The following is a 12,152-nucleotide window of genomic DNA, read 5'->3' as shown; positions in this document are numbered from 1 at the left end:
CGGTGCTGATTTATACCAGCTGAGGATCTTGATTTGAATATCACAATTAAATATTATTTATTACAATAGCTAGTGCTATAGATATTTCAGTGTACAGAGCCACAGTCATCTCAAGTGCTTTACAAACCCAGAGGAAGGCAAGGTTCCTGCCTGAGGAAGAAAGCTGGATGGATTCAGGAGAAAGAATATTAACTAATACTCTCTGGAATAAAATTAATCAATCTCTCTGATTGCTTTGCTGGTATTCCTAACACCATCCGTTTGCTTATTTGCAAATAGTCTGGACAGCAAATGTGATCTACAAGAATGTTCAGTTTATTATGCCGAGTTTTCTTAGTAAGAGAGAGACCCTGCACCCAATGAGTTTATAGTTGAATTTAAGACAGCGTAGAAGCATCATGAAATTTGGCACAAATAAATATTCACTTGAGTGTTCATTCCAGAAATGCTGTCACTGCCATTTTGTAAAAGCTATTTTTGGTGATTATTTCTCCAATAGATTGCCATCCAATTCAGGACACATCACTATGTGACTTCTGTGACCAGTTATATGAAATGAATACACAGAGGGTGTGCCTAGATGATTAAAAAGGTGCTTTTTTAAATGGTTAGCTTGATCCAGTTTGCACAACTGGAACTCTCCATAACACTTGAACAGATGCAGGTTAACACCCAACAATCATATTAAGTGGTCCTAGAAGGGAGCCATCGATCCCTCTACTCAATTCCTAGAGTCCACTAGTCAACAGCTGGTGAGAATTCCAACTCTGGCTAATGAGAACTGCAATATATTACTTGGCTTAGGGCAGTTATTTCACTTTTTAAGAAGCCATCATAACAAAGGATGGAACCTCTACAGTTTCTCTCTCTCTCCTTATTTCAAAATCAAGCTATTTCTATTAGGTGTTTCATAACGGTCTTGGGTCTTTTATTATTGGTTGATTACTCATTGTATCTACTGCTGTCCATGCAAAGGTTAATCTGGTACTGCTTCATGAGTATCACTGACCTTACTTGACAGAATTAGCATCTTCCAAAATGGAAAGTGGCAGATCTTTGTGCCTAGTACTTAATGTACTATGACTAAAGAGGCTGATACACATTAGAACATGATTTGGCTGGTTGTTTAGTAGTAGCTATAAGAATATAAAAATAATTACATCTTTCAGTCCTAGGCAAAACTGGGACATCTGAACTCAATATAGGCCCAAATCTAAAGCCTGGCTCTGTTTTCCCTTAGACATTGCTCAGGCAAAATTCCATGGATTTTGGGACTTAGTCATATGCACGTAAGCAATGTTGTTAAAAAGCAGAAAAAAAGTTGACCAATCTCCTACTGGTTGAGCCAGAGTGATTACTTGGTAGAACTACTGGTTTTGCATCCCAGGGAATCTAACTCATATCTCTGTAGCAGTAATATGTAGACAGCAGATCCTACCAACAAATGGGGAACCCCACCAGCAGGTTGTCTGGCTACTAACTGGTAGACATAATGGGGCCAAATTCATCCTGTTGCTCTGCCCTCACGTGAGTTACAGCAGGGATAAATTTGGTCTAATAGGGTTTCAATTATATTGGTCACTCACTCTCCTACTAAGAGCAGCCAACCATGGTTGTCTTTGTGTTATCTGAATGTAACCTACTGGTTTAATGTGTTTTATGTGTAGCCTGGTCTAGTGGCTGGTCCACATAAGATGATAGCCTAATAGTGATCTCTTCATGGAGTTGCTCCTTTAGCTCATATGTTAGCTTTCTGCACTATAATAATATAGGTCTTGAGTTCTAGCCCTCTAGGGAGTTGCTACAATTGCAAAGAAGTCTTTAAAAAAACAAAACTATTCCCTATGTTTGCCTAATAGGCAAATTATGTCATGACCAAAACCATTAGACCTAAGGCTCAGACTGCTTTTTTGTTGTGAACCAAAAATAAAAAAGACATATTTTCCTGCTGTTTATTTATGCAGTACAAGTCTTCACATTGTTTTTAACAGTCCAGTCCTGCATGCAATTTGCGGATTTAACCAAATGATGACCATAGTGCAGTAATGTATTTTGCAATTATGTAACTCTGTAAGATGTTAGCAGACTCTAGGACCCAGCACTGGATTCCTCTCTGAAGTCATCCTGTTATCAGGTGCTTGAACATGTGGGCTCAGTAATGGTTGCTGAGTCATGTTAGCATGTGCATTCAATTAGCTCAAACCAGATTATAAGAGGTTTGAAGCCAGTTTGAGGGTGGACAGTAAGACCAGAGAAGTACTGCAGAGAAAGTGCTGGTATTAGCAGCCGCTAAGTGTGTTGGGAGAAGGTGTAGGTTTATGATGAGCTGCTGTTGTTTCTTACTAACACAAACAACCCTCAAGAAAGGGTAAGCTTGGCTTTTTTAGAGTGTGTATATCCTATTCATAACAGAGTGGGAACTCCACCTGCTTTCAATTGCCTTCTATCCCTGATTATCCCAAAGTACTTTCAACTTACTTATAGAGGAGTTTACTTCCCTTAATGCTGAAATGTATTAACCTATATGGGGGAAGAAGCAGTTGTCTGACAACACTTAGGTGTCTTTACATGACTTTAACTGTTCTGTATCCAGTTGAAAGCAAAGAAACAAAGTAGGGAGCTACAATGCAGCTCAGTAGTTTGAGCATGGGCCTGCTCAATCCAAGGTTGTGAGCTCAATTCTTGAGGGGGCCATTTAGAGATCTGGAGCAAAAATTGGGGATTGGTCCTGCTTTGAGCAGAGGGTTGAAGTAGATGATCTGCTGATGTCCCTTCCAACCCTGATATTCTATGAATGCACAAAGAGCTCCTGACATGCTAGGGCTAGTATTTGGGACACAAAGTGTCATGGCATCATTAAGTGAAAGACCTTGGTTTGAATTCTCATCAGCAAGGTCACACCACCACTACCCTTGCACTCCCAACTATCTGGAAAACTAGTTTGGGACTGACTTTGAGGGAAACATACCCCCCCATTCAGGTGCTGACTAGGCCTGGTGCAGCTTTGCTAATAAGATTGGATGAGAACACAGCCAAAGTGCTATTACAGCAGTAAGTAGAAGACTAGCTATGTAGAAATCTATATCTATTACCAGTATTGTCCTGGCTTTGTAAGTGCACATGAATCTGAGCACCACAACTGCACTGAGCTCGTGTCACTGGGAAGGCTTTAAGCTCTGTCTCTAAAGTGCTTCAAAACACAAAGAAATGTATCCTTGTAAAACCCCTTTGAACTAAACTAGCATTTAATCCCATTTTATTTTCCAACATGTATACTGCAGTACTGCTAGTTATTTATCTTTGCTCTATGTCCAATACATGCTTCTGGCTCCCCTTCTATAAATGGGTCTAATAATGACAGACAACGATAGAATCATTTTCTAGCATTAGAGCTTCCAGCTCTCTTCCTTTACAAGAAAGCAATTAAGCAACTGTTTTTATTGAATATTGATTTATAGTTTGGATTATAATTTCCTTTATGAAATGTTGATTAAGAGGATGGAAAGCTGTGGTCTACTGTCTAGTTATGTACCTTGCTCTGCAATTTCTGAATCTGCAAATGACCTCTCCCATTAAATACAATGTAAGGCCAATGTCAATATTTGCAGGTATGCTGCAATTATCCTGTATTTGTTAGGTCACATTGATTTAATCCAAAAGTTACTCTGGCTTCCATTTGGGGCCTGATCTTGTGAGGTGCTGAGGGCCTCCTGCAAAATGCAATGTGCCCTCCTCTCCCACTGGAGTCAATGGAAGCCGAGGTTACTCAGCACCTTACAGGTTTGGGCCCTGATTAGTTATGGGTTCGGAGCTAGGTTTATACTGTGTAAATGTAGACTGTCATCCAGTTCTTTCATTTGTGACTCTCTCCTATTTTATGACCTCTTGCTAAGTGGGAGACTTCAAGGTGAACTTGTACCTCTTGTTAAACGGAGGTCTTTCTTAATTTTCCACTTTTTAGTTTTAGTGAGATGCTCTCCAGCCTTTCATCATCTAGGGGAAAGGAACTGGGCACCTAATCAGTCTGTAGGAAATGCCTTTTTAATGAGCCCAAGTCTCTGGCAGAACTCAAAATAGTAATGTGATCAAGTCTGACATCTGTATAAAAAGCAATTGTATTAAGAAAGTTAGCATGTCGTTGGTGCCCTGTAATTATTGTTGCTGATCCACAAGTCACTGCAATGTAAAGCTGACTCCCCATCACCATCTCTGTTGTAGTCAATTCACTGGACTTCCTTGCAACTCTTTAACCAGATGTGTGCCTTAATCACACATGCATTCTGCACTGGCAAGTAATTAAAATCATTCTCTGTCACCACCTTACGGGGGCAGACTCCTCCACAAGATTTTGCATCAGAGAATTGCAGAATATAACTTCTGTCCAAGTCATGATGGAAGGCTTTCATCTAGCATTGCGGGGGCGGGGTGGGTGTTGAGGGGCTTGTTTTGTGTAGGAGGGGGAGTTTAGTTCCAAGCTTTGAACCATTTCTGAAATTATCCCTTATTTACTTAACATGACATTGTTCTTCCATACAAATATACCACGTGGGACTTTGCAGGGTGGGGAGATATTAAGCAGATGCGATTTATGGTACCTGTAAATGCATTTTGAAAGAGCAAACCTCACACCATGTGAGGCTTTTCTCTCCATCCAAATGGCTCATGCTGAGCTAAACTCAGCCTCTACGTAACAAGTTGCACAGGAAAAGAAATGCACCATCTGAGTAGTGCCATTGGGCCTGGCTCTCAGCGCACTGGGGAATCTCCACTGACGTTGATGGAGCTGTTGCTGGTTTATACCAGTTGAAATAAGAGCAGCATAAGGCTCATCAGTTCCGTTCTGCCTATACAATACTGCCAGAGCTACCAGGAGCAGTAGGCCAAGAAGCCTTGGAAAAGAGGTAGCCTGTGCTTGCAGCAGTGTACTCTGCCTAGTTGGAATTTCTAGCAAACTTCCCCCCCATGCATAGACTTGTCCCCTTTGAGAGTCCTAGCACTGCAGCAGTCAAACTGAACTCCTCTCTTTGCTCTCCTGAGCTGCCTCCTGAGGCGGCGCCTAGGACACCAGGAGCCCTTCCGCCCTATCCCTTCTCTAGTGTAGTGTGCGGCGTATCTTATCCCATTGAGGTGCTGAAGCTTAAAATGTCAGTCTGAGGTCTGTAAATATGACTCTGAATGGGACTGCCGGGATGGCACTTGATGGTACAGACTAGTTTCCTGTGTAACTTCAGAGCTATCTGGTCACCCTGCAGCTAAAGGAGGTGCTCACTCCCTTCCCCTCTGCAGGGGACTCGCAAGCTGTTCTGCGTTCCACCTCCTGCTATTAATACAATTGCCTGCTAGGTGTGAGTTCTGAAGTCTGTATTAATGGTGACAGCTACTGTTGATGTATGAACTTGCGGGAGAGGGGCAGAGTTTTTAGCCTCTACAACCGTGGTCCCCCAACTGGGGGGCATGCTTCTCTATGGGAGCATGAAGGGACATTCGGAGGGGGTGCGGAGGAGCCTGGGACAATCCCCATTAGGGGCGAGGAGGGAGTGCCGCTCTGCCCTGGCTCCTGGCTGTGGCTCCACTCCCGGCCCTGCTCACAACTGCAGCTCTGGCCTCAGCCCCTGGCTCCAGGCCGCAGCCCCAATCGCAGCCCACCTGAGGCTCTGCTCCCAGTCACAGCCCCAGCCATGGACGTGAGTCTGGCCCCAGCCTTGGCCTCCAGCTCCTAACCGTGGTGGGCGGGGGGGAGGGGAGGCGGTCAGGGCATTGATAGGGTGGAGGGGTGTGAGGTCAAGAGTTTGGGGACCATCGCTCTACAACTTGATGCCCTGGTAGGGAAGAGAGATCTTGGCGTGCTTTGTAATGAACCAGGGTTGACCTGAGGCACAAGCTATGCAGAAGGCTACCTATGGCCCCACACCTCAAGAGGGCATTGGCGGGTTGTCACTGCAATCAGCTGCTAACTGGACAGTTCTGAACAGCTTTTTGGGGCCTGCATCCACTTCTGCTCAATCCTCTGCAGTGTCCACCTCTGGGTTATAGGTGCCCCAGAATCCTTTGCAACACCCATGGCAATACTTGCTTTAGAAGCAGAATGAAGCAAAGAATTGTAGGGCATGGCAGAGGACTGAGCCTACAGGACGCCCTTTAGGAGGAGCAAATAACACAGGGTAGAGCTGTGGAGGGCGGGAGTGAGCAAATGACAGGAGACAGCACAAAATCCCACTTTCACCCAGGCCATGTCTGGCTTGGAATTTACAGATTTAATTTACACAGAGGCCTGTTTGTGACGGCCCCCATTTTAAAGAAATGATCGAGCTGAGGTTAAAGGTGACCTACTCAGGCTTAATTACAACCCTAGTACTACTACTGTTAGCTCAATGGAGGTGTATATAGAAAATAATTGAGCTGGGAACTGGATCTTCTGAGTTCTATTCCTAGTATTGCCACTATCTCGGGGTGTGACACTGGGCAAGTCACTTAATCTGTGCCTCAATTTCCCCACTAGTGACCTCGGGGAGCAGTGTCTTTGTGAATTACTGCCTCTTGATGGAAGGTAAAGGAGAAATGTGAAGTATTTCATCTGCTCGGTGCTTTGGCAGGTTCTGATGGTGAAGCTCTCAGGGTGTGGCATATTGCAGAAATCCTGGAAAGCTTGGGTGCCTGTTCAAACCCTTTGAGCCACCTTCCCATTCTTCTTCCTCCTTCCTTTCAACCCATTTGGGCCTCAGCAGATGATGATAATCTCACTTCACCTTTAAAGAAAGAAACTTTTTTCCTCAAGAAACAAATGGGCAAAATGTCCAAAGCTTAGTCTCCCCCATATCCTTGCTCCGTTGGCTTTATTGGAATTATGTGCACAGAAAAGTATTCTCGTGATGGGGAGGCGGTGATCATTAAAAGACAGAATTAGCTTTCTTTATTAGTTCTGTGTTCTATATGTATGTTTTTCACCAAGCTTATAAACGTATTAATGAACAACATAGGCATCAATGGTTACTTTGTATTTTCCTGAAGCAAAGCATGATGGGGAAGTCAAGATTTATTATAGAGCTGGCTTCCAGCTTAACACCAAAGAGAAATCAAAGGGCTCCTTGAAACTCTTAACCAGTAGTTTTCTATGGATGTCAATGGTGTAGATCTGCACACACTATCAGGAGCTAGACAGGAAATGCTGTCCCAATGTAGGGTGACCAGATGAGAGGGAGAAAATATCGGGACACATGGGGAGGGAGGGGGTTCTGCCAGTGGAGGACAAAAAAAAAAAGCTGAGTGCTGCTGACGGAGCAAAATATTGGGACAAATTGCATCCTGACCTATCTTTGAGGACAAACACCTAATTTATCGGGACGTCTGGTCACCCTATGTCCCAATCACACACCATATCAGGAGATTCTTACTTAACGAATCATTTTCCCTTTTTTATAAAAAGGAGAACATATTATGGAGACATGCAATATTTTCTTTCCTTGCCATCAATAAAATTTTAAATTTATGTCATTATTCAGTGAGGGGGAAATCACAATTTGATTGCTTTTTGGAGGCTTATATTAAAGTAATTTATAATCTATAATAAAACTTTGGTGGAAGCAGATTCCTGAAAATATTTGATATGACTTAAATGTCTGGCCCTTGGCTACTTTGCTACGAATATTTTAGATTCTCTAGTTTATTGCAAAAACTTATGGTTGCTATTTGTGAATGAAACTCAAAGAAAGGTGTTTAGCCAGAGAGGAAGGTTCATCCAGTGGTTAGACTCAGGGCTTGTCTACAATATGACTCTGTCTACACCGAGACTCAGATTCAGTTCCTGTTTTCCCAGAAGCTGTGTGTGTAACCTTGGACAAGTCACTTAAGTCTCTCTGCACCTCCGTTCCCCATCTATAAAATGGGGGTAACAGTGCCTCATGACTTTTAATGTATTTACCCTCACAACCCCTCTGTGAAGTGTTCAGATGTTATTGTAAAGGGGGGACTATATACATTCCTGAGATAGACTGTTAGTCCTATCTTATAAAATCTTTATCAACTGGTAAAGATGTGGCTAGAAATGAGGAAAATGTTTGCTTGATGATGTGAACAATAGCTGCTGATTTTAGGAATGGGAAAAGATTAGAGCCTAAAATAGCCTACAACAAAGGTGTAATTCTTCAATCAGACTACTGATAAATAGCCGAAAAGAGCTACAAGTATGAATCAATGTCTGGAAAACACACCTTATAGTGAGAGACTAAGGAAACTTAAATCTATTTGATTTATTCAAGAGACGGTTAAGAGGTGACATGATCAGTTTTACAAGTACCTGTATGGAGAGGAAACTACTGATAGACAGTTCTTTACTCTAGCAAGTGTTTCCCAAACTTGGGACGCCGCTTGTTTAGGGAAAGCCCCTGGCGGGCCGGGCCGATTTGTTTACCTGCCGCATCCACAGGTCCGGGCTGATCGCAGCTCCCACTGGCCGTGGTTCGCTGCTCCAGGCAGCTCCCATTGGCCTGGAGCAGTGAAGCATGGCCAGTGGGAGCTGCGATCTGCCGGACCTGCAGATGCGGCAGGTAAACAAACCGGCCCAGCCCGCCAGGGGCTTTCCCTAAACAAGCGGCGTCCCAAGTTTGGGAAACACTGTTCTAGCAGACAAGGAATAATGAGATCTGTTTGGAAGCTGAAGCTAAACAAATTAGACAGAAATAAAGTGCAAATTTTTAAGTGAGGGTGATTAACCATTAGAACTGAACAACTTACTTAGGGTTGGATTGTGGTGAACAATTTACCTAGGGTAGGGTTGTGGTGGATCTTCATCACTTGAAATCTTTAAATCAAGATTGGATATCTTTCTAAAGAGATGCTAAAGCTCAAATAGGAGTTATTAGGCTGATGTAGAAATTATTGGCTTGTATTATGCAGGAAGTCAGATTAGATCAGAATGGTTTCTTCTGGCCTGGAAGTCTGGGAACATGACATATCTTACTAAAATATCAGTATAAGTAGAATACATTTCAGCAAGACAGATGAATTGCAATGTATTCTCTGCTAAAATATTTCAATGCAACAGATTTATGGGAACCTGGAAAAGGGAATTCCAGGGCTATTGATGTATCTGACTGAAAATATAATGAATTTAATTCTTTTGCTTAACACCAGAGCAATTTCACAGTAAGTCAATGGAGTTATATAATGCTTGAAAACAACTATAAATGAGAAGAGAATCAGGTGCACTGTCTCTGGAGGACAGAGTACTTGATGTCTGCCATTTGCTGGAATAAAAATGCCCTGCAATCCAGCCAAAAGTCTCAGGCAATCGGTATGAAACTTGGATTCCTTAGGAAGCTGTTCTCTTTGTCATAGATGTGTCAGTGCATCTGCCTTCTCAATTTGAAATGTTAACATAGAAATCTTTTGTGACACTCCAAGGATACCTAAGACTCTCCCTTCCCTGATTCCAGGCATTGAAGCTTCTCACCCTCTCTTATTAAGGAGGATGAATACAATTGTTAGACCCATGGTCCATCTCCTCTGATATCCTGCCCCAACAGTGGCTTGTTGCACACTTCAGAGGAAGGTGATTGTTCTTTGTTTAATCATTGAACCCTGTACTAGGCAACTATATGGACTAACCTGAATGGAGGGCTGGTCAAGGAATGGAAAAACTAGTTTAAAATGAAAACAACGTAAGCATTTTTTGTGTTTGAAACAGACCTTTTTTCAATATAAAGAGAAATAAAATTAATTATTTTAAATATGGTTGCAATAGTTTGACTAGTTATTAATTGCTCATTGACTTTTGCAACCCTCCCAGTTTTTCAAAAAGGCAATTTTTCAAATGAAAAATGAAGACATCCCCCCACTACTTTAAGTCAGTGAGTGGTTATCGTATGCCCTGATTGATGACGAGGAACATTTTCAAAAGCACCAAGACCCATTTTCAAAAGTGACTCTTTCAATCAGTGCCTATATCACTTTTGAAAATGGGACTTGTGTTCCTGAGTCATTTAGGCACTTTTTACGGCATTTATCCTATATCCCCATAGAACTGAAGGCTAGAAGGGTTTACCAAATCATCCATGCTGACTTTTATGTCACAGGCCACTGCCCAGCTATCCATACAAAAAGCCCAACAAGCAGAATTTCCAAATGCAAGTACTATCCTCAAACCAGAATTTCCAGTAACGCCTGGTCCACATACCAGTGGTTGGGGAATTAATAGGTAAGAAACCATGACAGAATATGAGAATGCACACTCAAACTTGAAAGGTATGCCCTTCGAGCAAAGCAGGAGCTCAGGTTTTGATGCTGGACGGAGAAGGAATGTGATCTGTAATGGTAGAAGCGCTATACAGTGGTCTTTAAAAGGAGATCTCTTGACATTAGAACTCTGGAGCTGGCGATAATCTAAAGCAAGTGACGATTAGAAGGGGTCACGCATATAATGCATGTACCTTAGAATAAGAGCTTGTCAGGGGCATAGAAAGCGGTACTGGGAGCGAATTTCCATTCTCATTAATTGTTTGCAAGCAGCATAACTTGCTTTTGGTAGGGTTCTTAGTGGCCGAAAGTCCGTGTGTTTTCAGACACATAAAAGCAAGTGCTTTTATCAGGGCATGACAAGAAACTAGATGGGGCTGGATCCTCAGCTGCTGCAGCTCATTGCACCTCTGCTGCTGCAGTCAGTAGAGTTATGTCCATTCACATTAGCTTAGGGTCTGGCTCTATTGTCCACAGTTCCCTTTTTTTGCTGAGGTTTGTGTTCAAACAAACTTCTGCATGTTGCTTTCTCTCTACCTAGACTTTGTACTGGGCCACTCACCATGGTATCAGAATTTCCCCCCTTCCCCATTGTCCAGATTGGAACATCTAACATTTCTGGTCTTGCTCCTAGAGGCAGTAAAGCAGGTTGCACTAGGAAAAAGTCACAAGGGTCCAAAAACTAGAGCGAATTGTAATGTTTGTAGCCTGGGATACACTTCCCCCACTTTCCTCCCGAAGTGCCATATGGAGCAGCACCAAGTTGAACGAAGCAGTTGGGAAGGGGAGAAAAAAAATCTCTCCCTCCAATAGCCTGATATTGATGGGGGCTCTTACAAGCTAATGGCAGGCCCCCAGCAGTCAGTATGTAGAGCTGGGGCGTGCAGGTGCGAAAGGAGACTCCACCGGTGTGCCGGGCAGCAGTGGGTTTGCCTGACTCCTTGGCTGGTGCCCGAGAATTGTCTATTTGTTGCCTGGAGTCGGTTGGTCAGTGCCAGGGCGCTGTGGGTCTGCCTGGGGTTGGCATGGGCAGGGGAGCAGGGGGCCGCCAGGCAGTGCCCAGGAGCTGTAGGCTGGTGGGTGCCAGGGAGCGGGTGGGCAGCTGAGCTGCCCGGATCCGTTCAGCAGCTGGATCCTTCTTGCCACCCCGGGGCAATGGGCTGCGGTGGGCACTGCCCCTTGCTGAGAGCTGCCGCTGGGACTCCGGCAGGGGCTGCATCGCTCCCTGCCCTGCCTGTCCCGGGACAGAGCAGCCCCCTCCGCCCGGGCGCAACCCCCCTCCTTTGCCCACACGCAGCCCCTCCCCGGCTGCAGCCGCAGGAGGCGGGGGAGCGCGCTCGGCGGGAGCCGGGCTGGCGAGAGGCAGCGGCGCTGCCAGCCCGTGCGCAGCAGGGCGAGCGGAGGAGGAGAGGGAGGGAGGCCGGGCGAGTGGAGGAGGAGAGGGAGGAGGAGGCGGCGGCGGCGGGGGGGAGCTGGAGCTGGAGCTGGCCCTGGCAGCCAGAGGAGAGGCAGGGGCCGGGCAGCTGCCGCTGTGATTGGCACAGCCCGCTCCGGCACAGGAGGCGGCGAGCAGCCGGGGACGCAGGAGCCCCGCTGCGCCCCTCCATCCCCCCGGCGGCAGCGGCGAGCTGCCGGGCTCCGCGGCGCGGGGAAGGATGCCGGGGAAGAAGCCCGGGGGCTCCGCGGGCGGCGGCGAGCTGCAGGGGGACGAGGCGCAGCGGAACAAGAAGCGGAAAAAGAAGGTTTCCTGCTTCTCCAACATCAAGATCTTCCTGGTGTCCGAGTGCGCCCTGATGCTGGCCCAGGGCACCGTGGGCGCCTACCTGGTGAGTGCGCCCCGGCTCCGGCCCCGGGGCATGGCTGGGGACGGCAGGATCCGCTCCCCCTGCCCCCAGGCAGGCGGCTCTCAGCAAGTGCTGCAG

The 12,152-nt window shown here is 45.4% G+C and overlaps 1 protein-coding gene across 2 annotated transcripts in view; it reads left to right on the top strand.

Moving 5' to 3' along the window:
- The first annotated feature begins 2,237 nt into the window (after positions 1–2,237).
- SLCO3A1 (solute carrier organic anion transporter family member 3A1) overlaps positions 2,238–12,152 on the top strand; it is a 212,638-nt gene continuing 202,723 nt past the window's right edge. The window contains exon 1 of one of the 2 annotated variants that reach the window (XM_044980960.1): positions 2,238–2,368. Coding sequence is in view for 1 of the 2 variants with exons in the window: in XM_044980959.1 (XP_044836894.1) it covers positions 11,886–12,056 (171 nt within the window). In the remaining variant the exon portion in view is untranslated. Of the gene's footprint in view, positions 2,369–11,737; positions 12,057–12,152 lie in introns of those variants that run through there. The other variant, XM_044980959.1, reaches the window with a different exon arrangement.

Source organism: Mauremys mutica, chromosome 11, assembly GCF_020497125.1.
Source record: "Mauremys mutica isolate MM-2020 ecotype Southern chromosome 11, ASM2049712v1, whole genome shotgun sequence".
In the NCBI taxonomy this organism is placed as follows: domain Eukaryota; kingdom Metazoa; phylum Chordata; order Testudines; family Geoemydidae; genus Mauremys; species Mauremys mutica.
The sequence above is the reverse complement of the archived record's forward strand: the minus strand, read 5'-3'. Positions and strand labels throughout refer to the sequence as shown.